Consider the following 27,712-nt stretch of genomic DNA (forward strand, 5'->3'; position numbering starts at 1 on the left):
CAGTCTTAATAAGAGCCAGTGTGGTATAGTGGATGTAATGCTGGATTAGGACTCAAAAGGCCTAAGTTGAAATCCCTGTTTGGCCATGGAAATTGACTGCAGGATGGCAATGAACATCTTACCTATGCCAAAGTCCATACAGTACTAGGATTGCTATAAGTCAGCAGCTGCTTGGCAGCACTACCTCACTTCTAGTCCAGTACTCTCACCATTGGAACACACTGACTCTCCATATGCCTAAAATGAGGGGTGGTCTAAGCTCTCCTTGCCACTTCAGGCAGGAAACAGAGTACTGCCTTTATTCACCTCACTGTCTCAATGTTGCCCATCTGTGGAGAGGAAGGCAGCCAGAGGAGACAGTGCCTCCGCACATTTTCCTGTACCCTGATGCTGGAGAAGGAAGTATGAAGGCATGTGATCCTGTGAAACTGCCCGAAACCAAGGCACAGCCAATTTTTCTGGACATCCCTCCTGATCCAAGGGGATACCTAGAATCTTGGAAGGGGAAGAATAATTTGAAAGTTCAGTGGGGGGGGGGGGAGAGAAAAGAAAAAAGCCAGCTCCTACAAAATATGGTTGCTATGCTGTGCCAAGCCTCCTGTCTCTTCCTTCTACAAGCACCATGCAGGTGAGTGTGTAAGGGCACCATCACCACCAATGGAAGGGGGCTGGATGCCTCCCAGTCCAGAACTGTGTAATGTGACAGAGCAGCTCTCAAAAGCAGGATTCGCCTGGATAGTAACAGTAATAAGACAAGAGTTCTGCATTTTTTACCTGTAGCAGTCTGCTGCCTACGGCAAACACCTAAGTAGCAGCTTTGGGGGACTTAATTGCTCTTGTTTCATGTCATCAAGTTGCCTCCAACTGATGAACAAGGGATCGCCAAAATGTCCTGTCCACAACAACCCTGCTCAGCTCTTTTAAACTCAAGGCTGTGGGTTCCTGTAGGGACTCAGTCCATCTCATATTCGGTCTTCCTCTTTTCCCAATGCCTTCCACCTTTCCCAGCATTATTATCTTTTCCAGAGAATCCTGTCTTCTTGTGATATGCTCAAAGTAGGACAGACCCAGTTTCAACATTTTTGCCTCCAGAGATAGTTAAGGTTTGATTTGATCTAGGACCCATGTGTCTGCCTCTTTGGCAAACCAGGGTATCCGCAAAGCTCTTCTCAAGCACTGCATTTCTAACAAATTAATATTTTTTCCTGTCAGCTTCCTTGACTGTCCAGCTTTCACATCCATACTTAGTGATCAGAATACAGCAGTGTGGATGATCTTGGCTGTAGTCGCCAGTGATGTATCCTTGCACTTCATGATCTTTTCTAATTCCTTCATTGCTTTCCTTCTGAGTCTTACTCTTCTAGTTTACATGATTATTTTTGACATCCACATGCTATTTTCACACGGGAGTGAAATACATGTTCCAGCTATTATCTGTGATCAAAATAAGCTGTCTGCTTTCTGTTACTGTTGTGACGCACATACTAATTCACCTCCAAGAAGCAGACCACCCGCCATGAATTTTTTGGGACTCTTACAGTATTTATAATTGTCTATACTATCCACAGATTATGAGTGCATGGCCTGAAGAAGTGGACTTGACCCATAAAAGCGGATTGATAGTTTTATTGTTTTTAGTGACCTAATAAAGGTATCGCCTACTCCTGCACAAATACTTAAAGATATTCTTGATAGGCAGCAGTTCCATCATTATCTTATCTAAACTAGAGATGTTCCTTAATATTTACTTCATGGCTTTTTCACCACCATATAATAACTAGTGGGATTCAATGAGTGACACTATTCCCATTAAAAAGGCTGAACTGAATTGTCTGTATTCACACGTATAGCATCTAAAGGATTAGAACTTCGGAGACTTAGATCAACTAACTGAGCTTGCAGAAAGGCAAAGAAGGCAGCACTTTCCTTCCATCAAACCAACTCTGCTATACATGGTGTAGCTATTCACACAATTTTCTGTATCCCTGCTCAAAAGCAAATTGCCTTTCATTCAGTTGGGATTATTCTCAGAGAAATCAATGTTGCCTTCCAAGCCACTTGTGACAATGGATGTGATGAAGTGGTGATTTCTAAAGCTTCATCAATATAGCAGACACTTTTCCACTGCTGGAGGCATCCAGTTTGAGTTACAAAGCCCCATCATCCCCAGTTGCCATCCTGCTGTTCTGACCAGGCACAATAAGAGTTATAGTTTTATACCTTGGGATCCATGAAGGCATATGCTAGGTAAAACTTGTTAGATAAAAGACACTTTGTCATTTTCTAGCAACTGGCTAACATGGCTACCTCTCCTGGAAATTCTCTATGTAGATGGTTCTAAGTTGGGGGAGGCAGCTGTGCAGAGTAACATTAGGAAAAACAATGACAAAGTTTTGTGGCAGGAAAAATTAAAGTAATAAAATAAAATATATAATTAAAACCCAAGTAGAAACAATATTTTTTCAAAGATCAACATCCACTTTATCAAATGCATGAAGCATGATTGTAAATTGGCAAACTTATATCTACAGTATATGGTTGGTGTGGAAAGATTAGAAAAATGCAAGATCAAAAGAGAATAAAATGAGAAATATATACAAACAAATAAAAACTTACACCCCCTCCCCCCCAAAAAACAAAGATCAAGACAATCATATAAAGGATAAGACAAGCTACATTTTAGTCCAAGAAAATGTACTACACTAGAAAAATCAATTAAACAATAGCTTCCAAAGCTACTTATTATTTAACAAACAACAACACCCAGAACACCACTGTTTATCTAACATCTTCAGGACTTACGAAAATTACATTGCTATTTTCTATGGAAACCTGTTGTTTTCTCTCAAATGCTGGTACTGAAATGCATTTCGGAAGTGATTGCCTAGGGATCCCTGCTGAAATAAATCGGTATTCATCAATGGATGGGGTGGGGAAAACCAGCTGCTAACTCAAAGACAATCGGCTTTCAAAATCAAACCTAACCAGTGGGCTTTGTTCGCTTGCCAAGTTGCTGGGGAGGGAGGGAAGGTGGATTAGAGCAAGAAAGCCCTCTGTTACCTACCTTGAAGGAATAATAAAAGGATTCCCATTCCTCTTCCTCCAGCACTACCGTAAAAGTCCCAGTTTCTGTGCAAGTAACCCAAGTAGAATCCAGAGTCTTGGTGCTTCCATTCAAGACGCGGCTCGTGCTGCTGGCTGTTGTAACGCTGCTTTGCATGGCTTTCTCGCTCCCTTCTGAACTGCTCTGAGGCTTCTTATGACAAAGAGTGAATGTAGCCACGTGCACCTTAAGAGGAGCACAGCAATAGCACAAGTAGCTTCACTGCTCCACCGCTGGCTAGAGAGCATTCAGTCTTCAAAGCCTCCAAGCAAAAACTATCCAGGCTGGAAATTTCCCCCTCCATGAAAGCTCCCCCTCCCAGATCTAGTTTTTGCCAACAGAAGCAGCTGTCCAGATGTTTTTCTTTAGCATCTGCAGTTGATAAGACACCTTGAGTCAGCACTGTTGATAAGAGACCTTGAGTCAGCATGGTACCAGCACTGTGGCATGGTACCACCTATGCTCAAGGTGTCCGCTTGTTTGAATCCGAAACTCCAACAAGATCTTAACTTGTTGTTGTTTTCTGACACCTTCTCTACCTGATGTTCCTATGGATTCTTGGTCTGTGGCAGATTATATTTTTTACATAGTGATCAGTGTATTAATTTTGTAACTTTATCTTGTCTAGTTCTGTAGTCTATCTGCACAATTTTTTGAACATTCACAGATGAGGTGTGATACAGTTGCATCTTTTTCTTGGCATAGTCGACATTTGCTGTTTACACCAATTCCTTGGATTTTAACATCCATGGTATTCGTTTAGAGAGTGCTTCTTCTTGTGTAGCAAATATCAAGCCTTTGATTTCTTTCCCAATGGTCCTTAGCTTTAGACATGCAAAAGCTGTTATTCTTATGCTTTCCCATCATTTTTTTTCCGATTAACGTCCATGCCGTAGTTTATTTTTCCAGCTATTTATCTTCAAAATGTTGCTTCATATTTTCAACTTTCATTTCTATTATTTTCAAGATGTTTTCCATTTTCAAGCATTTAAGTAATTTTTCTCTACTCCTATTAATAAATACATTTAAGTTTCTTTTTTTTCTTCTACTATTACCTGTTTGTTGTATTTGTAGTAACCTCAACCTCCACATAAATATAATCTGTCAACATCACTTTTTGGATGTTGTGCTACAGGAAAAACAAAATAAAAATCAAAGTACTGTACAAATAAAAAAAGAAAAATGTTGTGGAACCTTAAAGACTGTTTTAAGAAACAACTGAAAACACTGATGTATAGGCAGGCTTTCCCAACAGATAATCCCTGACGATTTTTCTTTTATGTTCTTTGATTTCTATTTCTGTCTATTTGTAATGTTTTTAATAATTTTATTGTTGCTCCGATTGTAAGCCGCCTAGAGTGGTCTAGTATGGCCAGATAGGCAGGATAGAAATAAAATAAAATAAAATAAAATAAAATAAAATAAAATAAAATAAAATAAAATAAATAAATAAATAAATAAATAAATAAATAAATAAATAAATAAATAAATAAATATTATATTCTAATGTGAGTTTTCATGTATCAAATTTACTTCCTCAGACATATAATATGACAAATATACATGGCCTCAAAATACAGAGCAATATAGATGATGACAAGAACAACATGGTAATAAGTTAAGACTAGAGATGGGCATAAACTGCCAAACCTGTGGTTTGTGCCCATCTCTCGTTATGACTCTCTGGTTATCTTTGAAGCTTTTAAGATGGATCTATTAAGGATAAAATATATCTGGGAGATACAGTACAGTAAAATCATCACAGTTTTTTTTTAATTTGTTGCTGCCCTAAGAAGCGTTGACTAATATTGAGTCCATTGAGAAGTGTGTCCAGCATGTGTATATGTTTTATCTTAGTTGTCTCTCTGGATTCATGACTTTTTGAAGAATGGCCATTTTAGATCTTGTGCAGTATCCTGGTAAATTAAAATGATGTGAAATGGTTTTCTGTGTATTGCCATTCCTGGTGTCCAATTTGTGTCCATTAATTATTTTGTGTAGAGATTGTTACATTTATCCTGTGTAGAGTGGAAAGGAGCATTGTTGGCAAAAGATGGCATAAATAACATTGGTATCTGTGATGTTATCTGACATCTGGATTTATGGCAGGGTTTAGTCCACATCTCTGTGTCAATGTTGTGTAGTCCATTGTCAATAGTTGCTTATGACTGGGGATTGTCTGCAAGCAAGGATATGCCACCAAAGAACTGGGAGAGTGAAGTATTCTTGCACGAGCAGGTTGGCGCTCACTTATGATAACTGTGAGTGGTCTCAGGTGTGGACTAAATTTGACAACTAGTGGTGTTCAGTCATTTTCTCTTCTGGATCTGTCCTACAGTAGCTTACTTCTTGGCATCTGTCTTGCATTGTTGATTTGTTCCTTAATCACATAGGACGGGTATTTAAGTCTGAGGAATGCATTTTGTAGCTCCTTCAGTTTGGAGTCTCTATCCTGAGGGTCTGAACAGATGCAATTGTTTCTGTGGGGTTGACTGGAAACAGTAGTATATGATGCACGTTCATTAATTTCTGAGTTTTTCAATCCAATTTTAAAAATTAATTTTGGGTCCAATCTATTATCCAGCTGGATGTATTACTGGAGTGGCCTTTTTTCCTAATTATTTAAGCCCAATCAATCAATGACTTTTGTATGCAGGAGATCGGCTTCTGATATGCCAAGGTATTTAAAATTGTCATTACTTTATAATGATATTATAATATTGTAATTTCAGTCCTATTTTGTATTATTATTATTCAAAATTACCAGGCACAGTCAAGCAAAATTATAAAACATTAATTGGTATTATATAACACATGCGTCTTACCCAAAACCTAAATATCTGTTAAATATCAGCACAGTATCTGTGCTGTTCCTACTATTGACATTTTTTGTAGCTCTGATGGTGTTATTTCTGAGATCTGCAACTGCTTATAGTACTGTCTGAAATTTCTTGATATTGTTCCCAAAGCTCTGATGACTTGGGGACCACTGAAATATGTATGTTTCATCCCCAAGCAAGATGTGTAGATTGCCACATCTCTGTGTTTTGTTAGTTTTTACAATTCTTTATTTTTAGCTCTGGCATGTCCTGGAATTGCTATGTCAATGATCCAGATACTTCTTCATTCTATTACTACTGTGTCTGATGTGTAATGTTCAAGGTATTTTCTGACACTTTCTCTACCTGATGTTCCCATGGGTTTTTCGAAGCTGGCAAGTTATATTTTTTGCATAATGACCTGTGCACTAATTTTGCCACACCATCATGTCAATAATTTGTTAAGTCTTTAGACCTTTGCAGATGAGGTGTTACACAGTTTCATCTTTTTCTTGGCAGAGTCAACATTTGCTGTTAGCACTAATTCCTTGAATGTTAGCTTTCATCCCATTGCTTTGGAGTGCTTGTTCTTGTGCAGCCAAAATCAAGCCTTTGATTTCTTTCTTAATGGTCCCCAGTTTTAGTCATGCCCATGTTGAATTATTATAATGCTTTCCATCAGTAGTTCTCAGGTGTTGTCCATGTAGTGGTTTATTTTTTCATCTGTTTATTTTTTTAAAAAAATCAGCCTTTGTTTCTGTTGTTTTCAGAATATTTCCCATTTTTACCACCTTAAGTAATTTTTCTCTATTTGTTCCAGTGCAATCATTTGGGCTTCTTTTTCCCTCCTCTAATACCTGCTGTGTTTTCAGTAATCCATGGCCTCAGATTTTTCATGGTAAAAATGATCTGTCCACATCACTTTTTAAATGTAGTGTGTTATCCATATTTATTAGTTTTTGTGTTTTTTGATACACTTCTAATTCATTTTGCATCCAATCTATTATTCTAGCTGAGTCTCTAATTACTGGGATTGCCCATGTGATTATGGCTTTGATTGTATTTCCACCATTTAATTTTGAGTTTAAGATTTTCTGCAGTCTTTTGATGTATTCCTGTTCTGTCAGTTCTTTAACTTTTGTGTGCATGATGTTATCTGCTTCTGGTATTCCAATGTATTTAGAACTTTCATCACTTATTAGTGATTTTACCTGTATAATATTGCCATTTTTAAGTTCTATTCCATCTACTTTTTGGATCTTGCCACATTGTACATATGGAACTGAACATTTGTCAAATACAAATTTCATTTGAATATCTGCACTAAATATTCACACCATGTTTAGCAATGCTTCTATCTCAGTGGAACTTTTTCCATATAGTTTTAGGTCATCCATGTATTTTTGATTTTTCCTGTTTGTTCTGAAATATGGTAGGCCAATCCATTTTTATTTAATATTATTGACATGAGGATAAATGAGATGTTAAACAGGAATGGTGACAAAGAATACCCTTGAAATATCCCTCTTTTGTTGCTAACTTTCCCAGTTTATTCGCCACAGGCAATTAAAATATTTTTCCATGTTTTTCTTGGGGAATGTCTGAATATTTTTGCTAATCCCAAAATTTTTAGGCAGATGTTAATCCACTTGTGTGGCAATGAGTCAAATGCCTTTTTATAGTCTTTCCAGGCGATGTTAAGGTTTGTTTTTCGTCTTTTTGCATTCTTCAGTATCCTTTTATCAATGAGCAGCTGATCTTTTGTGCCTCTTGACTTTTTAAAGATCCCTTTCTGTTCAGTTGGGTATAGTGAGTTTTCAGTTAAGTAGTTATATATTGATTGTGCAAGTCCTCTTGTGAGGAGTTTGAATATTTTTGGAAGGCATGTAATTGGCTGGTAATTACTGAGTTCATTGCCCTTTTGATGATTTTTTTATTATCAGAAATGTGCAACTTGTTAGCATTCAATCTCCACTGTAGAATTTCAAAATAAGTGATTGCTGCTATACATTGATGGAGACTTGTTAAATGCTTCAGACAAAACACATGCAACACAACTGGAGATGTTGTTACAATATTATCCAAATGTTTACTTGAGTTTCATTACAAATATCTTTAATCCATGAAGCATTTTTTATGTCTGGATGGGCTTTCCCAATTTTTCCTAAAATTTTACAGCATCATCTTTACATGGGCCTAATTTCTTTTTCTCTGCACTTTCTCCTAGTGATTTATAGGATAATCATTGGTTATTTGGAAATCGGGTGGTTTTTTTTTATTCTTTCAAGTGTCCATTATATCTTTCTATTTTCTTTGCTTTAGCGCTTATCCATTATTTTTAATTATTCCACAATTTCAACAGTTGCTTTCTTTTCAATGTCATATATTTTGCAGTCTGGGTTTTCTTTTTTCTTTTTAAAGTTCTGAATCTTCCAAATGTTTAAAGTTGCTAATATCTGCATGTAATTTGTTTATTTGTTTTCCAGCTGAATTTTCCATTTTGGAGTGCCAGGGGTTTTCTATGGTTTTTTTCAGCTTTTAACCGAGTTCCATGGTTATTATGATAGCTGTTCTAAACATGAGCTGGTTTATTTCCTTTAGCACATTGGTTGGGATTGTTCTAATTACTGTATTTGCATAGTAGATCTTTTACTGGTTTCCTTTGTAATAGGTGCAAAATGGGGAGCCTTTGTCTTTCTGTGTTTCTACTTTTCCCCTTAGTGATGTCTGCTGTTCTGTCAACTCATAATTTCTGGGTTGTAATGTAAGTTCCTGTATTGATACAAGTTATTCCACAATTGTGTCTACCTCAACCCTCCATTTGTCTTCCATACTATGGTTTTGGTTCTGTGTTGATTTTTCTTTTGCTACCTTATCTAGTTCTTTCAATTCCAGTTCTGAAAATGTTTTACTCCAGAAGATAAACCTTCTCTGGTCCATTAATTGTTCAGTTATATCACTATTTGGGTGTTTCCTTTTCCAAGTTTCTATCATTCTTTTTTTGAAAATCACAGGTTGTTGGGTTTGCCTCATAATAGCATTTCATAATTTCTCAATGTTCAGTGAGAGTCCAAGTTTTGCATTTACATTTTTCCAGTAGCTTTGCAGCAGCCTGTCCTGGTTCCTCAACAGCGCCTGCCGAGCTCTGTAGCTTATTTGTCACCAGATGCCATGGGGCTATAGCATCTGACACAATCTTTGTTGACCCAGGTGACGACCGATCAGGAATGGATTTCTGTTTATTTCCTCTCATCATAATTGATGGTTGGTGGGCACTGTTGGTCTGGCTTCTCAGCTGAGATTTGTCTGGCTTGGGACCCTGAAGATAGTGACATTGTTGTCAGTGTAGCTCTCAACCTCACTGAAGCACACAAGGCCCTCCGCCTCAACAATGCCTGTGTCCATGGAGGGGGGGGATGATTTATTATTATTATTATTATTATTATTATTATTATTATTATTATTATTATTATTATTATTATTATTATTATTATTATTATTATTATTATTATTATTATTATTATTATTATTATTATTATTATTTAAAATTAATGAGCTGTTCCACATTCTAGTGTGATGTGCAGAAGAGTTAACATAATATAAAGATGTCCTTTCTTCTTGGACTAATCCAGTGTTTCTTTTTCATACATGCCCTTGATAGCTAGTCAGAAATAATCGCCACCTAAAGGAATGTATTTAACTCATTTTAATACAGTTTTGCTATTTGGCTCAAGTTCACGCATGCATTTCTAAGTGTCTCTGGCCAACATTTTCTATAGGCCCAACATTCCATATGTAAAACAGTCCAAACCGAGGCAAAAGAATACACCTGTCTCTTTTTAGTTTATTCTTGACTGCTAGGATTTCAAAAACTATTTTTCATTCCTATGTGGAAGGCACACACACCATCCGCAAAAAATATTAGTCACCAATTACACCAAGTGCTCTCTTTGGCATTACCTCCTTGCCATATTTTGGGCTTCTCCTCTTCCCCCCCTTGTCTTCTTAACCTCTAGGTTATAGCAAGGTATACAACAGATATCCACATAGACAATTCTCAGGCTAACACATAAGACCAATACTACCACTGGATGGAGGAGGTGCCCCCAGGAAAGGCAAAAATCATGCATGTTAAGACTTCTAATGTTAAAAATTATTTTCCAGTCCTCAGAAAAGCAATCCTCATCTGGCTGAGGAAATCTTTCTGCTGCAGTGGGTAGGTAGGCAGATGACACTGTTGGTTGTCCTCAAGAGGCTGGCACAATGTATGAGCCCAGACTGACACGGACCAGCAGCCTTTCAAATCACGCAAGACATGATTCTTGTGTTCCATGACAGTTTGCATGCATATTTTCTTAGTCTGAGATCTTACACAGCTGGGATCATTGGCCACACGAGAGCTTTACTTCCGGCCCTCAGTGCCGGGTCTCATAAATTTGCCACTGCACCAGGAAACTGGGTGTTGGCTCCTCACCCAATGCAATTCCCCCCTCCCACAGATGTGGTTGTGAAGAGTGTTGCAGGTGAGTACCACTGGCCATTAACTCAAGTGAACTCCTCAACACCCATTTGGTAAAGTGCCATTAATGAGGGGAGGATTGTTTGATCTGTGTTTTAAGTCAAAATGGGCTAATTTGCAACTCCAACCTGCAAAGGCAGAAAGGAGATTAGCGTTTAGAAAGCAGGCTGAAGCTGCTAGGGTTTGGAGGGGATAATTTGACATGACTCCTCATCTAATGATATCATTCATGCCTCCTAATACCTCCATTATGAAACTGTTCTGCATTCAGGGACAAAACATTCTCAGTCGATTCAGTTGAAATACATTTTTATTAGTCGAGGTGTTACTCCTCTAACAGACTTCAATAATGATACTTAGAGAACAGCTGAAACAGTATATTCTGCTTTTCTTCATAACAAAAAACTTCAGCTGAAATCGTAGCTAAGGAGAAAAGTTAGATACTGGCTGAAATCTTGTTGTGCAGCTCTGTGTGCACAACAGTAAAGATGCCATAATCAGCAGGAAATCACTGCTGGTTGAAGGCAATTTGCGGAGCCACAGATCTCGTACACAATGTGACAAAGTGGTGTGTACCCTAAAATCATCAAAGGAAGCCTTTAATCAGGAGTGATTTGCTGATGATGACGACACCACAATTGTATATGCAGAACTGGACAAGAAAAGTTCAGCTGATGCTTTATAGGCACAGCTAACAACTCTAGAGTAGGCACATGACACTGCTACATATCCTTATGCAGAGGTCAGTACAGCTCTCAATCTTTGCCTTCTCCACCCTCATCTGCAATTTTTGTTGCCCCCTCAAAGATTTTATTGAAAAAGAAAAGTCACTTTGCAGCAATGAAAAGTGCAGGCTTGGGTTGCTTGTTTGGGATCATGACAGGGGACAATATCTTATAGCCCCTTGCCCTTCATATAGACCAGTTCTTTTGTACGGCTTACTAGGAAGGAAGGAAGGAAGGAAGGAAGGAAGGAAGGAAGGAAGGAAGGAAGGAAGGAAGGAAGAGCTGACATTTAATGGAGGAGGGCAAATATAGCTCTCCAGACTTCTTGGACTGCAACTTCCAGCATCCTTCAGCATTGGCTGTGCTGGCTACAGGATGTCTGTGGTCTAGTTTGACTCAGTGCTCTTCAGTTGAGTAACTTAATTACCAGTCACTACAACTACTTATTCTAAAGCTATGTATTTATTCAGAGACAACTTTCTGTCTGTATTTTTGTTCCAGAAATGTGTATGCTTACTGAAGAAAACATTTTGTTCACTCAGCATTCTAAAATAAATAGTAATCCAGTCGTTTAAGGATTGACAGCCAATAATCAGAACCTTAAAAAAAAAAACTTAAATAGTGGTCAATCGCACTTAGAAGACATTGACTTGGCCCCTAAGATTTGTTATGTGGCATCAAGTTGCCTTTGATTTATGGCGACTCTATGAATAAGCAATCTCCAAAATGTCCTGTCCTCGACAGCCTGCTCAGCTTTTGCAAACTCTAGTTGATGGCTTCCTTTCAGGAGTCAATCCATCTCATATTTAGTCTTCCTCTTTCCTTGCTGCCTTCCACCCTTCTCAGCATGATTGTCTTTTTCAGAGAATCTTGATTTCTCATGATGTTCCCCAAAGTAGGACAGCCTCAGTTTCAACATTTTTGCCTGCAAAGATAGTTCAAACTTGATTCAATATAGGACCTACTTGTTCATTTTTCTGCCAGTCCAGGGTATCCGCAAAGCTCTCCTCCAGCACCACATTTCAAACAAATCAATTTTTTTCCCTGTCAGCTTTATTAATTCTCCAGCTTTTACATCCATATATTGTGATCAGAATTACATGAGTGTGGATCATGTTGGTATCAGGTGACACATCCTTCAGTCTCCAATTGGATTGATGATTGAACCAAGGTATACAAAATCTCTAACTATTTCCATTTCTTCATTGTCAATGTAAAAAAAAGGGGAATTCTTCTGTGACCATGATTTTGGTCTCGATGTTCAGTTGCAGTCCTGCTTTGACTTCTTTCATTTTCACTAACAGTTATTTCAAATCATTGCTGCTTTCCACCAATAAAATGGTGTCACCTGCATATCTTAAATTATTGATGTTTTTCCACTAATTTTCACTCCTCCTCCATCTGGATGTAGTCCAACGTTCTATATGATATGTTCTGTGCACAGACTGAACACATTCTTTACCTTTCCACCAGATTTGGTCTTGATAGCATTTAAATGGAGGTCCTTCATCAAGTATGTCACTTGGCCACCCTAGGAACCAGTTAAACAAGACACTACTAATTCATGAAGATAATAAATGACACGTAGGGAGAACTGTAATCTGTTAATCCAATAATTGATCTTTGGGGACCCAGTGTGGTGTAGAGGATAGGTGATGAACTATGGAGACCAGTGTTCAAATCCTCACTTGACCATGGAAACTCACTGGGGGTGTAGAAGTGACAAAAGCGCTTCTAAAATATCTCACTAACCTTGAAAGCCATATTAGGGTTACGATAAATAAGTTCTGACTTGATGGCACAATTAACTAACTAATTGATCTTTATCTATCTAATTTAAAACCCTCTGAACTGCTGGATAGCTTAGTCATTTAGGTATCTGGCTGCAGAGCCAGAGGTTGGGTGTTTCCCTATTATGCCTCCTCGAAAGGTGCTGGAATTGATGATCTATAGGGTCCCTCCCAGCTAAGGTCTAAGATCATTATAAACAAAACAAAATCACTATAAACGCTTGCACAGTAACTTAACTGAATTAATTCTAAATAGTTCATTTTAGCTATGGACTGGAGTTTGCAGATTGACCTGGAGAAGTATTCCCATATAAAATATGGATTAATTGCTCATCTTTGCTTTCTCTGACTTCTGAAGCAGAAAGATTGCCATCTATGAAAGATTATGCCTTTGAGAATGGAAATCCAAAATGTCATTAAGTCTCTGTCAGTGAAACGACAGGGAGCAAAATCTCAACAGTGCAAATGAGATGAGTTTGCATTGCAAAAGAGGCGGCAGAAGGAAGACTTGAGAATAGTCTGTTCCATTGTTGGGCTGGCTTTACCACTAGATAGCTATATCAAGGTGCTGAACTGGGGTATTATAAAAATGCAACAAATTGTTCTTCGATATATTATTATTATATACTTACCATCAGAGGGGAGGTTATGTTTATGGGATTTTCCAGTTTCATAATAATTTGACCACAGGAAGTTTTGAGCAGACATATTTTTTAAAAACTGGTTAAACACTAGTACAATCCTTGTGTGTCCTCATGGAAAATTTCTTAATTCAGCCTTAATTATCTAATGCCTAGTACCTATCAGAGAGAGAGTGGGATCACTTCTAAGGATCAGTAGGGATGAAACCAGGAGTGGCCTATGGACCAAACAAGTGGTCACCACATCCAAAAATCACAGGGGTTGAGCTGCCTATGGATGACAAATGATCTCCACCAAAATTTTCTGTTTTGCTCTCCAGGGCAGCCCACATTGGGTCATGAAGCACTTACAATTCTTAGCAGAGCTTGGAAGAGTTACATTTTAGACTACAATTCCCAGAATCCCACAGCTATTGAAGTCATTGTAGGTGGCATAGCTAGCATATGCAATCCCACCCACTTATAGTCATAATCACATATCCAGGTAAGGTAAAGGTAAAGGTTCCCCTTGACATTTAGTCCAGTCATGTCCGATTCTAGGATGCAGTGCTCATCTCCGTCTCCAAGCCATAGAGCCAGAGTTTGTCCGTAGACAGTTTCCGTGGTCATGTGGCCAATGCGACTAGGCACAGAATGCCGTTACCTTCCCACCATGGTGGTACCTATTTATCTACCCACATTCACATGCTTTCAAACTGCTAGGTTGGCAGAAGCTGGGACAAGCAGGTGCCTAAACAGAGCAGATGTGTTAGAGATATTATACAATAGTTGCTGAGAGGTTTCCATGTTATCCCTCCCACAGAAACTAATGTTGGGGAAAATGTTTTTTTGTTCTTTCTTTTTATCAATTTTTATTTTATTTTATTTTTGCAAGATCATAGCTATTCCTCTTTGATGCTGCAGTTGTATCTCTCAGTCCTGCTACATTCTGAAAGCTTGAAGTCTCTATTTCTATTTTTACCCAAATGGTAACTATAGGGTAAAAACTGAACCCACTGGAAAAGACTGAAAAAGCAGAATTTATAGCTGTCATTATGCCCTCCCAGTCTATGTTTTCAGTTAGTTACCAGATGCTTGTTCAACTTTGAAAATGCTGCCTCTTTTTCTATTCCAATACCCAAAGTTGCCAATGCTCTCTTGAAGAAACAGACAGTGTTTCTCCCAGGCTCCCTTCATCCTCCAAGTCCTTCCTGGCAAGGCTCACCTCTTCCCTCCTCTCCTGAGATGCTAAGAGGATGCTGCCAGCTGAGACACCCTATGCTCTGGTTTCCTTTTGCTGATACAGATCTTCTTCCTCCTTCAAAGAGGATACAACCTAGCAAGGCATGACAGCAGTAATTGGCACTGGGGTTTATGCAATTACTGCAGTGCAAATCTCCAAGAGGATTCTGGCCGCTGAATTTCATGTGTTTAGCCCCAATAAAACAGAAAACATTTCTCTTTAAAGAATCAAACAGTGGAGCTTACCCATTGTAATTACAGGGGTAAAAGTTAATATAAAAGAAAGGTGCATTAATGTGACCATGTTTTTAGAGAGGATGGGATTGATCTATGGTTTGGATTTCCTTAGTTTTGTGGGGACAGCTTTCCTCAACCACATTTTTTGCCTTAAATTTATGCGGATTTTTCTTCCTCTTAAGAGAATTTTCTGGCCAGTATATAGCAAGATTAGTCATATTCTTCATTTGCACAACATTTCAAAAGAGTTGCATAGTCTATGTATTGAATGTTCCTTCTTATTCTTTAACATCAGAGTATACTTCATGCCTCTGTGACTCAGAACTGTCTGCCTTTTGTGAGGTTCTCAAGGCTTGTTAAATAACAACAATAGTTAATCACTGGTTTTTCTACCAAAATATTGCTTCTGTCATTCTTTAGAATTCCATCTTCAATAGCATCGCTTTCTTTAACATATCAAAGGCAAGGCTGGAGAATAATGTATAGTAATACTTCCTATCATGTGATGCTATTTGATTTGCAAATGGAGCACCGGTAAAGTAAAAGTGTTTGGTCAATCTGCTTTTGTGTTTGGCTTACAGTCATAAGGGAACAAGCACAATCACAGATGTTTACATCCTCCATATGTAGAAATGGGCATTGAAACCAGGTAATATCACTCCTCTTAATGAACCCTGTAAGAATCAACAAGACTACAGCCACAAAAGAGTCACTGAGAAACAAGATGGGAGGTAACAACAAGTTCAGGAGAGTTGAGTCACATTTAATAGCAACTTTCCCTTGCATGTCTTGATGATCTCCGGTCCCAAACTAATAGTGTTAGCAATGCCCTGGGAGCAGTTCTAGATGGCTTAGGACTGAGTGATGTGGGCGAGGAGGCTACTAATCTGGTTGGTCTCTGGACCAAATAGCTAACAGGGTAAGCAAAGCCTTTTATTAGAATAGTGTTGTGCTATCTTCAGTGAGCATTTCATTATTTCTTCAGCTTGTAGCAAGAAACAAGGATCAATGAAGACTTACTCTTAGAGGTCTTAGAGTTCAGTGTAAATTATGTCTTCAAGTACCTGTGGTTGATAATCTATCACTTCTTGATTTACTAAATCCTGAATTAGCTATCATGCATGGCTGATTGTGCCAAGATTGGTAGGAGCATAGCTTCTAAATAACTAGACACAAGTATATTTGTGGAAAAAAGAATTGGTAGGTATAAAGTTGCATTTGAGGCAATGATTATTGGCAGCTTCGGTTAGATATAATGGTAGATCAGAGGGGCAGGGAAGGAGTTTCATCATAGTCTGTAGAAATTCTATTAATTTCAGCAGGATCTTTGCCCATTCATGCCCAGGCTTAGAAAGCCTTCATCTCAAGTTGGACTAGCAGAGCAGAGTGGGAATTGTGTTGATGTTCCATTCATCACACAACCAGACACTGTCCCTACCAGGACTGACGGACTATGTTTCTGGTGTGCTGGGGGATTTTAACATTCACATAGAGACACAGGTTGCTAGGGGAGCCTTGGAGATCATGAATTCTGTGGTGTCCAATGGCCTGTCCCAATATGTTACTGATCCTACCCATGACAGGAGATACTTTGGACCTGCTGTACATGTCTGGGCAGAGAGAAGATGATCTGAAGGTGGCAGATATTGAGTCTTGCAATTTGCTATGGTCAGCTAATCACCTGCTGAGTGATTTGTACAGCAGTACCCCTTTATTAGAATGGTCTGCCCCCAAAGACTGCTGGATCCAACTGGTTTTTAGAATGTCCTCAGTGGTTTTCCAGATGATTTGGTGGGCACTCCTGTTGAATCTCAGATATCCCACTAGTATTTAGAGGTGACCCAAGCAATAGATCTCCAATATTGAGCCTGATCCTCCCCATAGTTTATGGAAGAGTTGAGAGTGCTGAAGGAATTATGAAGATGGCTAGAGAGCAGATGCAGAAAGCTCCCATAGTTTGCAACCTGGTTAGCGGGAAATTTACCTGGCTTTGATGGGGTTACACTCCTTCTGAAGGACCGACTCCACAGCCTGGGGATACTCTTGGACCCAACACTCTCTATGGAGTCGCAAATATCTGTTGTGGCCAAGAACGCCTTCTATTAATTTCAGTTGATTTCCCAGCTGTGCCCCAACGTAGCTAAGAAATGCCTAGCAACACTAGTTCATGCACTGGTAATCTCAAAACTGAACTACTATAATGCTCTCTATATATGTAGAGCTACCCTTGAAAACAGTATGGAAACTTTAGCAGGTTTAAAATGCAGCAGCCAGGCTGATTAACAGGACTAGTAAATTCAACCATATATCCCTAGTCTTGGCTTCATTGACTCCGTGTTAGTTTCTGTGCTCAATTCAAGGTGCTGGTTATGACCTATAAAACCCTTAATGGTTTATGACCTTGAAACTTATCAGAATGCCTTTCCCATAAATCAGCGGTCTGTCCCAACCATTCCTTTCAATCTATGTTGTTAAAAGCTGCTATACAGAGAGAGGCCGAAAAGGGTGAATAAAAGGAACTATGCCTTTTTGATTGTGGCCCCTCATGTCTCGAACTAAATGCTGACAGATATATACCAGGTTCCTTCCCTCCTTATTTATAAAAAGACAGTAAAGAAGGAATTGTTAAAAGCTTATTAGAAGGTTATTTATATTTAGGGTTATACAGTAATTATTCTCTGCCATATCAGCATATTGTTTTTGAATATATTACATATTTGGTTATTGTGTGGTACTGAAAATTGTAAGTTTTAATTATATGTAAACCACCTAGCTATAGTGCCTGCACTAAGACAGCAGTATATAAAATGAATGAATGAAACATAAATAAACAATGACTAACATCTAATTTTTTTCAGATATTGCTTCTCAAGGCCATTTTAAGGATATTCAGAAACATTTGAGAGGATGTGAGGGTGCCATTCTTTTACAAATCTGAAGTGGCAAGGGAAATATTCTTTGCTTTTGTAGTTTTAGAGATATTTCCAAAGTACAATGTTAGAATTGTTTACTAGAGCATTTCTAGTGGTTTTCTGGCTTGTTGTACCAATGACATGCTAGGAAGAATACATAATCAATTACTTGTGTGACTGTAGCAATAATGATTATGTCCTGGCTGCTATCAAATAATGAAGAACAGAAGAAATTTCTTTTAAAATACAATGCTCCAAACTTTGGGGAGGATATGAGCTCATCAGATTTTGGGAAAGTTACGTCTAGAGACTACAACTCCCATAATACTATAATGGTCAATGGCTGTAGGATTTGGGGAGTTCTGGACAAGAAAAATACTTTTTACAATGTCCACTGACAAATTAAGTAGTAAGTAATTCAGAGATGGAACCTAGAATAAAACATTACCATATGTAGGACTCCTGTTTAAGATTCGTCTCATCCTGGATACTTTATTTTATTTGCTTTTTCCCTGATTTTCCTTTTATTTTATTTATTTATTTATTGAATTCATACCCGCCCATTTAGTCAACTGACTATTCTGGGCGGCTAACAACATATAAAATAAACAATTTAAAATATAGGAACAAAGTAATGCCTCTAAAGACAAGGACTCAAGATGGAGGAACAAATTAAATCAAGAAGTGACTGGAGGGAAGGCTTGCCTAAATAGCCAGGTTTTCAGTTGGCCTTTTCCCCTTTCCAGGATCAGTCGCCACTCCAGAGTCACTGTACATCCTCAGCTCTTATTATGTTGTTTGAGTCTCACCACCTTAGAGTTTTTTTCTCCCTAAAAGTTCTCCTAAAGTATTATTGGGGGGGGGGGAGGTGCTCTACAAAACTCTTAATTTTCTTGAATCTGTTTTCTCCCCCTTATGTTTGCATGTTGCCATTTTGGTTCTGTAATTCTTCGCTTTCCATATATTTTGGGGCCAATATGTCTCATGATCCCTCAGCACTGGCTATGCTGGAGAAGGCTGATGGGAGTTGCAATCCAACAAGAACTAGACTTTGGCTCCCAGATGGCCACAAATTGCCCTAAATAGAAACGACAAACTCAGAAGAAACAGTGTGGGGTAAATTATAGCACAAGCAGGTACTGGATATAAGACTGACTGAACAATATAAACCAGACCTTATGGAAAGTTTGTCAGAGTAACCCAAACTGAAGCAAAACAGATTGTGCTGATAATCATGGATGATTGGAATGGGAAAGAGAAAATAAAGGAGAATCAAACAACTTTGATGAACATGGTTGAGGATCTCAAAATGAAGAAGAGTAGGTCATTGAATTCTATAATGCCAACAATTTGTTTATAGCAAATAAGTGTTTCAGGCAATCAACCAGATGATTCTATGCATAGATGGCACAGAAAGGCTAATACAGAAATGAAACAGGCTATACACTTGAAAGCAGAATATGAAGAAGCTCTGTTCTCTATGTATACCCCCAGGAAGGGATTGTGATTTAGATCTTGAATTGCTAATATCAGAAATTAGAGTAAATTGGAAGAGAAGTACTGAATCAATCATTCTACCAAAATATAATTTAAATAACATTCCTGAAGAATTTAAAGATCATATCAAGAATCTTCTGCTTGATTATGGAATGAAAGAGGTACCGTATATATTAAAACCAGAGATGTCATAATGAAAGAATTCAGTAGTCAAAATGATAGAACAAATTAATAAATGACTGAATAGACTCTTAAAGCTGTTAGCAATTCTAAGAAGCAAAAGTAAAAGCTGACAGAAGTAAAGTAGGAATTGTATCAGCAAGTTTCCAGCAATGTACACCTAACAATGATTGCAAAGAAAGAGAAAATAACAGAAAAAGAAAAAACAACAACCTTTTCCATAAGGTGCAACAAAATGAAGGAAAATGTAGATCAGTATTAAGGATCAAAAAGGGAATATAGTATCTGATTAAGATAAAATAGAGAGAAAATGGAAATAATATACTGAAGAGATATAATGTCCATAGATTTCTTTAAAGAAGATCTTTGCTGAAGAATCTGAACAGCACCCTAGTTAGTGTTTATATTAAACAAACAAACAAACAAACTTTAGAAGGTGAAGTGGAAACTACCCTCCAAGCAGTTGGATGTACCAGGAGTGACTGGGACATCAGTAAACCTATTTCAAGCCTCTGGCTGAATCTATCAAAACTGTAAAAAAAGAATGTGCTAACAAATATAGACAACAACGCATTGGTCCTAGAAACACTCAAAGAATGCAGTAATCATAGGACAGTTACATTAATTTCCTATGCAACCACAGCAATGCTCAAGACTTTACAATAACGAATTTAACCACAGGTGAAGTGACAAATTGCCAGATGTTCAAGCTGATTTAGAAACAGGAAAGGCATTATAGATAATGTTGCAAATATATATTGGCTCGTCGTCGTCGTTTAGTCGTTTAGTCGTGTCTGACTCTTCGTGACCCCATGGACCAGAGCACGCCAGGCCCTCCTATCCTCCACTGCCTCCCGGAGTTGTGTCAGATTCATGTTAGTTGCTTCGCAGACACTGTCCAGCCATCTCATCCTCGGTTGTCCCCTTCTCCTCTTGCCATCACACTTTCCCAACATCAGGGTCTTTTCCAGGGAGTCTTCTCTTCTCATTAGATGGCCAAAGTACTGGAGCCTCAGCTTCAGGATCTGTCCTTTCAGTGAGCACTCGGGGTTGATTTCCTTTAGAATTGATAGGTTTGTTCTCCTTGCAGTCCAGGGGATTCTCAAGAGTCTCCTCCAGCACCACAATTCAAAGGCATCAATTCTTCGGTGGTCTGCTTTCTTTATGGTCCAGCTCTCACTTCCATACATCACGACAGGAAAAACCATAGCTTTGACTATTCGGACTTTTGTTGGCAAGGTGATGTCTCTGCTTTTCAAGATGCTGTCAAGATTTGTCATCGCTTTCCTCCCAAGAAGCAGGCGTCTTTTAATTTCGTGGCTGCTGTCTCCATCTGCAGTGATCATGGAGCCCAAGAAAATAAAATCTGTCACTGCCTCCATATCTTCCCCTTCTATTTCCCAGGAGGTGATGGGACCAGTGACCATGATCTTAGTTTTTTTGATGTTGAGTTTCAGACCGTTTTTTGCACTCTCCTCTTTCACCCTCATTACAAAGTTCTTTAATTCCTCCTCACTTTCTGCCATCAGAGTGGTGTCATCTGCATATCGGAGGTTGTTGATATTTCTTCCGGCAATCTTAATTCCGGCTTGGGATTCCTCCAGTCCAGCCTTCCGCATGATGTATTCTGCATATAAATTGAATAAGCTGGGGGACAATATACAGCCTTGTCATACTCCTTTCCCAATTTTGAACCAATCAGTTGTTCCATATCCAGTTCTAACTGTTGCTTCCTGTCCCACATATAGGTTTCTCAGGAGATAGATAAGGTGGTCGGGCACTCCCATTTCTTTAAGAACTTGCCATAGTTTGTTGTGGTCCACACAGTCAAAGGCTTTTGCATAGTCAATGAAGCAGAAGTAGATATTTTTCTGGAACTCTCTGGCTTTCTCCATAATCCAGCGCAAGTTAGCAACTTGGTCTCGAGTGCCTCTGCCTCTTCGGAATCCAGCTTGTACTTCTGGGAGTTCTCGGTCCACATACTGCTGAAGCCTACCTTGCAGGATTTTGAGCATAACCTTGCTAGCGTGTGAAATGATTGCAATTGTGCGGTAGTTGGAGCATTCTTTGGCACTGCCTTTCTTTGGGATTGGGATGTAGACTGATGTTTTCCATTCCTCTGGCCACTGTTGGGTTTTCCAAACTTGCTGGCATATTGAATGTAGCACCTTAACAGCATCATCTTTCAAGATTTTAAATAGTTCAACTGGAATGCCATCACCTCCACTGGCCTTGTTGTTAGCCAGGCTTTCTAAGGCCCACTTGACTTCACTCTCCAGGATGTCTGGCTCAAGGTCAGCAACTACATTGTCTGGGTTGTCCGGGATATCCAAATCTTTCTGATATAATTCCTCTGTGTATTCTTGCCACCTCTTCTTGATGTCTTCTACTTCTGTGAGGTCCCTCCCACTTTTGTCCTTTATCATGTCCATCTTTGCGCGAAATGTTCCTCTAATATCTCCAATTTTCCTGAACAGATCTCTGGTTTTTCCTTTTCTGTTATTTTTCTCTATTTCTTTGCATTGTTCATTTAAGAAGGCCCTCTTGTCTCTCCTTGCTATTCTTTGGAAGTCTGCATTCAACCTTCTGTAACTTTCCCTATCTCCCTTGCATTTTGCTTCCCTTCTCCTCTCTGCTATTTCTAAGGCTTCGTTGGACAGCCATTTTGCTTTCTTGCATTTCCTTTTCTTTGGGATGGTTTTTGTTGCTGCCTCCTGGACAATGTTACGAGCCTCTATCCAAAGTTCTTCAGGCACTCTGTCCACCAAATCTAATTCCTTAAATCTGTACTTTACTTCCACTGTGTACTCATAGGGGATTTGGTTTAAATTATACCTGAGTGGCCCAGTGGTTTTTCCTACTCTCTTCAGTCTAAGCTTGAATTTTGCTATGAGAAGCTGATGATCAGAGCCGCAGTCAGCTCCAGGTCTTGTTTTTGCTGACTGTATAGAGCTTCTCCATCTTTGGCTGCAGAGAATATAATCAATCTGATTTCGATATTGCCCATCTGGTGATTTCCATGTATAGAGTCGCCTCTTGTGTTGTTGGAAAAGAGTGTTTGTGATGACCAGCTTATTCTCTTGACAAAACTCTATTAGCCTTTGTCCTGCTTCATTTTGAACTCCAAGGCCAAACTTCCCTGTTGTTCCTTTTATCTCTTGGCTCCCTACTTTAGCATTCCAGTCCCCTAGAATGAGAAGAACATCTTTCTTTGGTGTCAGTTCTAGAAGGTGTTGTAAATCTTCATAAAATTGTTCAATTTCAGTCTCCTCAGAAGTGGTGGTTGGTGCATAAAGTTGGATTATTGTGATGTTGAAAGGTCTGCCTTGGATTCGTATTGACATCATTCTATCATTTTTGAGATTGTATCCCATTACAGCTTTTCCCACTCTTTTGTTGACTATGAGGGCCACTCCATTCCTTCTACGGGATTCTTGCCCACAATAGTAGACATGGTAATCATCTGAGCTGAATTCGCCCATTCCCATCCATCTTAGTTCACTGATGCCCAGGATGTCGATGTTTATTCTTGCCATCTCTTGTTTGACCACCTCCAGCTTACCAAGGTTCATAGATCTTACATTCCAGGTTCCTATGCAGTATTTTTCTTTGCAGCATTGGATTTTCCTTTCACTTCCAGGCGCGTCCACAGCTGAGCGTCCTTTCGGCTTTGGCTCAACCACTTCGTTAGCTCTGGAGCTACTTGTACTTGTCCTCCGCTCTTCCTCAGTAGCATGTTGGACGCCTTCCGACCTGAGGGTCCCATCTTCCAGCGTCATATCTTTTAGCCTTTTGTTTCTGATCATGGGGCATTCTTGGCAAAGATACTGGAGTGGCATTGCCAGTTCCTACTCCAGGTGGATTGCATTTAGTCGGAACTCTCCACTATGTCCTGTCCGTCTTGGGTGTCCCTGCACGGCATAGCCCATAGCTTTTCTGAGTTACTCAAGCCCCTTTGCCACGACAAGGCAGCAATCCATGAAGGGATATGTTGGCTACTGAAGCAAATTGAAGACTTTCAGAAGAAAAAGAAAATCAGATCTTAAAATACTATAACTTCCAATAACCACATTGTTACAGCAAAACTGGTGAAGAGCCCTGTGGTCTCTGGGAAACTAACAGGTTTATTTTAGTTTACTTCCATGGGCCATAACCCACTTCATGAGATGCATGAGGATGCATCCAGAATATCAAGTATGTGAACCACACATACAGTTTAACTATTTGGCATAACTCTCATTGGAGAGCGAAGGCGTTAATGTAACCATTAGCTGTAGTGCAGCCTCTTTCTTACCTTATGGTCATCTGACAATGTATTTATGTATAATGTATGTAGAATGTAATGTCTAATTGCTAATTATGCCACTGAGTGTAAATTAGGTGGATTTTGGCTGATGTATTCCATCAAAAATACTTTAGGGTGTATCAGGCAGCCTAAAGTCTTGCCTTTATGGCTTTACTCCTATGTAGATAATGAGCTTTTTAAAGCTATTATCTGAAGATCCCAGTGGAGAAGGCTGCCCTAAGGCCTAGTGAGAATGTAGACATGTTTTCAAAGCTAGATCTCCAACACAGGAACACATACCCAAAGATTTTCAAGCCAATGCAGGAGTCCAGGGGAAATGGAAGCATATATTTTCTCCAGCATTTTCATTCCTTAATGCTGACAATTATGCAAGGATAGTCAACCTGTTTCTAGGATAGACCCATTTTTGAGGGCTTGACTTGCATCCACTCTACAGATTTTGCAATCTGCTGGCTAGACAGGGACAAATCCTTTTTGCTTTCTCTCATGATTATTTGAAATGTCTGGTTATTTTCACTGAATATATGAATGACAGTTAGTTCCTATTTTTAAAAAATAAACTGATCAAGTTCCCAACTACCTCCATAGGACAGATTCAAAATATAGTAGCTATGGACCCTATGAAGAGGATGAATGTAAGGGGATTCATAGACTTTCAGGAAATAAGTAGCCACAGCCCTTTGCTTAGGTGTCCAAACCTGCCCATTTTTCTTTCTTTTGTATTCAGATTTTTATATTCTCATGCCCTTTCCACTGGATTTATGAAGACGTTTGCCGAGCTTCATCAACACTACTTCATCCTTATGCTGAGCTTCGTTAACAATACCTTTAACTGTCAGCAGGTGGAGCTATTGATTTACTCTAATAACAAGAGCAGCTGGTGAAGAGGTAATTGCTCTCAACAGTTATGTTTTACATTTAATGCATTAATGAGTTGTACCCTACTTACCATCACAGTCAAACAGACTTGTTTATCAAGATGAACAGAGCAGCAGAAACAAATTGACCATCTTTCAGCTCTTTTGTTCCTTCGTGTCCTGCATCCTAGCCAACTGAATCTTTTTCCTCAGTTTGAACAAGGCCTGGTGGAAATGTGGTGTTTCCACATGATGTCCAATCTCTGAATATCTCTGCAGTAGGAAAAAAAAAGGTTCTATAATTTTGCTACAACTGTGAGATGCACAAGGGAAATCACTTTTGGTTTTTGTTGTATAAATTCTTGACTGAAGAAAAATAACTGAGGAAGATTTTTTTTAAAAAGCTGCAGCACACATTACAAAAAGAATAAGTAGCATTCTTGGACACAATAAAGGGAATAATAGTTAAACTAAGTCTGAGCTAAACATTTAACATCAAACTTTTTGGGTTCAGGAGAGCCGTTTATCATTCTTGCAATTATTATTGCCTGTTCATGGCCCTGGAAGCTGAGCCATCTATGCTCCAGCTGGGCACAATTTTTACTTAATATTATTTGATCCAAAAGATGCTAGTGAAGCCTTCCCTAACCCTGTGCCCTCCAAAGGTCTTCAGTAAGAACTTTAATGTCCCAGCATTGCTCACCACTGGACACGTCAGTTAGCGCTGACAGGAGTTGCGGCAATATAGTGATGCTCATTGTCAGATTAGGCTGAAGACATTTCTACCCTTTCCACTCTTCCGCTGCTGGTAGATAAAAGAAGGAGGGATTTCTAGATCTAAACTGGAAGCTTGTCTCATAGGTGCTTGAGTCCAAATTATGTAGAACTCTATTTTCTGGGAGACCACTGAGTGCTAGCAAAGGTGAACCCTCCACTAGCACGGTCACACTGTATTTCTGCTGCAGAGTTTTGAATTTCTGGTAAAAATCCCTTTTCCTACACAGTAGAAGTTCAGAGAACAACAGAGGAGAATAGTTACACTTTCTCCACAGTCCACCTCTTTCTCATTAATTAACACTTTGTTTCAATAACTCACTCAGAGACATTTGTAGGAGAAATAACTTTTTAAAATCCGATTTCTTACAGATGCTTGAAATTGCAAACTTGTGTACAGTATATAGCTTTCTTTGCTGTACACATACTTAGCAACCAACTAAATGGAGCGACAGCAAACAAACAATTGCCACCAACCCAGGAAAGAGAGGGAAAGAGCCCTTGGCAAAGCTTTCTTTGAATCAAAGGCTAGAAGGAAGGTTAATGCTGGACAGGCAATCACCCCAGCCAAGAAAACTTCCTCCCAGTCACACAAGCTATTGACAGCATGCAGGGTTGCAAATAAAACTCCACAATTTCTGTGTTTTTCCCTGTGGAAACAGAAATTACTGCTGTGTTACCTCAACATCCATTTGCGCAAAAAAGTAGTGAAAGTTTCCTTGTTTGACTGAGAAAAATTCAGAGTGCTTGAGCTATGCCTACAACTCATTGTGAGAGTAATTTATGTGAATTGGATCCTGGCCCTAATGATTTCCCAAAGTGAGCGAGGCAAGAGAAATTAAGTAAATATGTCTATGTTCAGTTAAATAATTGAACTCAGGCTTATTCAATTGTAAGACAGGAATCTGGAAGAGGGGAGCTAGCTGGTTTTGATACCTGGTTTGGCCTTGAGCAATCCAAAAAGGAGATCTGTAATCAATACAGTTTTCAGTGGTTAAAGGAAGAAAACCACATGGAAGCAGAGAAAGTCAGATCAACCCTCTATCATGATGCAGTGGGGAAATACCGGTAACTGTTCCTAAGATCTAATAAGACAAAACCCGGAGCTGCAATCATACAAGGCTACACGTGAGAAGAACCTAAAGATAAATGGGTGTCTCCTGCAGCTGCATCAACAGTCCAGGCTTGCACAAGTGGCTACAGTGGGAGAGGCGAAATACATGCAACCTGAAAAAGCCACCTTCCCAACTTCTGACATCTGGAAATGTTATCTTTTTAAAAATACAGCTCTCAGAATCCTCCAACCATCCTTTGGGAGGGGCTACAGTTCTCATAATCCGCCAGCCATCATTTGACTAGTGTATATGATGGGTAGCGGATCATGGGAACTGTAGCCCAGCACCCTCCAACTCTGGTTTACACACATAGGATTACAGCCTCAGTCTCTTGTAGACCAAACAGAAGAATAACATTTGTTGTTACTTGTTTTATTGAGTGAGAAATGATTATTTTCTGCTCCCCCTCCATATACTTGAAAAAGAGGGTTTGATCAGATGTGCATTTGTCCCACTATTCAGTTCACTGCAGGGATGGACTGGCTTGCTCCTTTTTCTAGAAACCAGATACAGTGGTGCCTCGCTAGACAGTTACCCCGCATGACCTTTTTTTGCTAGACATTGGCTTTTTCTGATTGCTATAGCAATTCGCAAAACAGTGATTCCTATGGGGGAATTTCGCTGGACAATGTTTGGTCCCTGCTTCACAAACCGATTTTCCCTAGACGACGATTTTGACAGCTCCCTCCGCGCTCGCAAAATGGGTGTTTTCGGGACCTAAGCTTCGCAAGACAGTGATTTAAACAGCTGATCGGAGGTTCGCAAAGCGGTTTTCCTATGGCCGATCTTCGCTAGACAACGACGATTCTTCCCGATTGGAACGCATTAAACAGGTTTCAATGCATTCCAATGGGGAAATGCTTTTCGCTAGACAATGATTTCGCTAAACAGCGATTTCAGTGGAACGGATTATCATTGTCTAGCGAGGCACCACTGTAATTTTACTGGCTGGATAGCTCAATGGTTTAGGTAGCAGTTGGGAGACTGATTCCCCACTGTGTCTCCTTGATAGGCAC

At 39.2% G+C, this 27,712-nt stretch overlaps 1 protein-coding gene across 2 annotated transcripts in view; it reads right to left on the reverse strand.

Moving 5' to 3' along the window:
* Positions 1-12,156, reverse strand: part of NPSR1 (neuropeptide S receptor 1) — a 115,898-nt gene extending 103,742 nt beyond the window's left edge. For both annotated transcript variants that reach the window (XM_078377488.1, XM_073003788.2), the window contains exon 1: positions 3,065-12,156. In XM_078377488.1, the coding sequence (XP_078233614.1) occupies positions 3,065-3,220 (156 nt within the window). In that variant the 5' untranslated portion in view covers positions 3,221-12,156. The remainder of the gene's footprint in view (positions 1-3,064) is intronic.
* Between the last annotated feature and the right edge of the window lie 15,556 nt (positions 12,157-27,712).

This window comes from Pogona vitticeps, chromosome 6 (genome assembly GCF_051106095.1).
Source record: "Pogona vitticeps strain Pit_001003342236 chromosome 6, PviZW2.1, whole genome shotgun sequence".
NCBI lineage: Eukaryota > Metazoa > Chordata > Lepidosauria > Squamata > Agamidae > Pogona > Pogona vitticeps.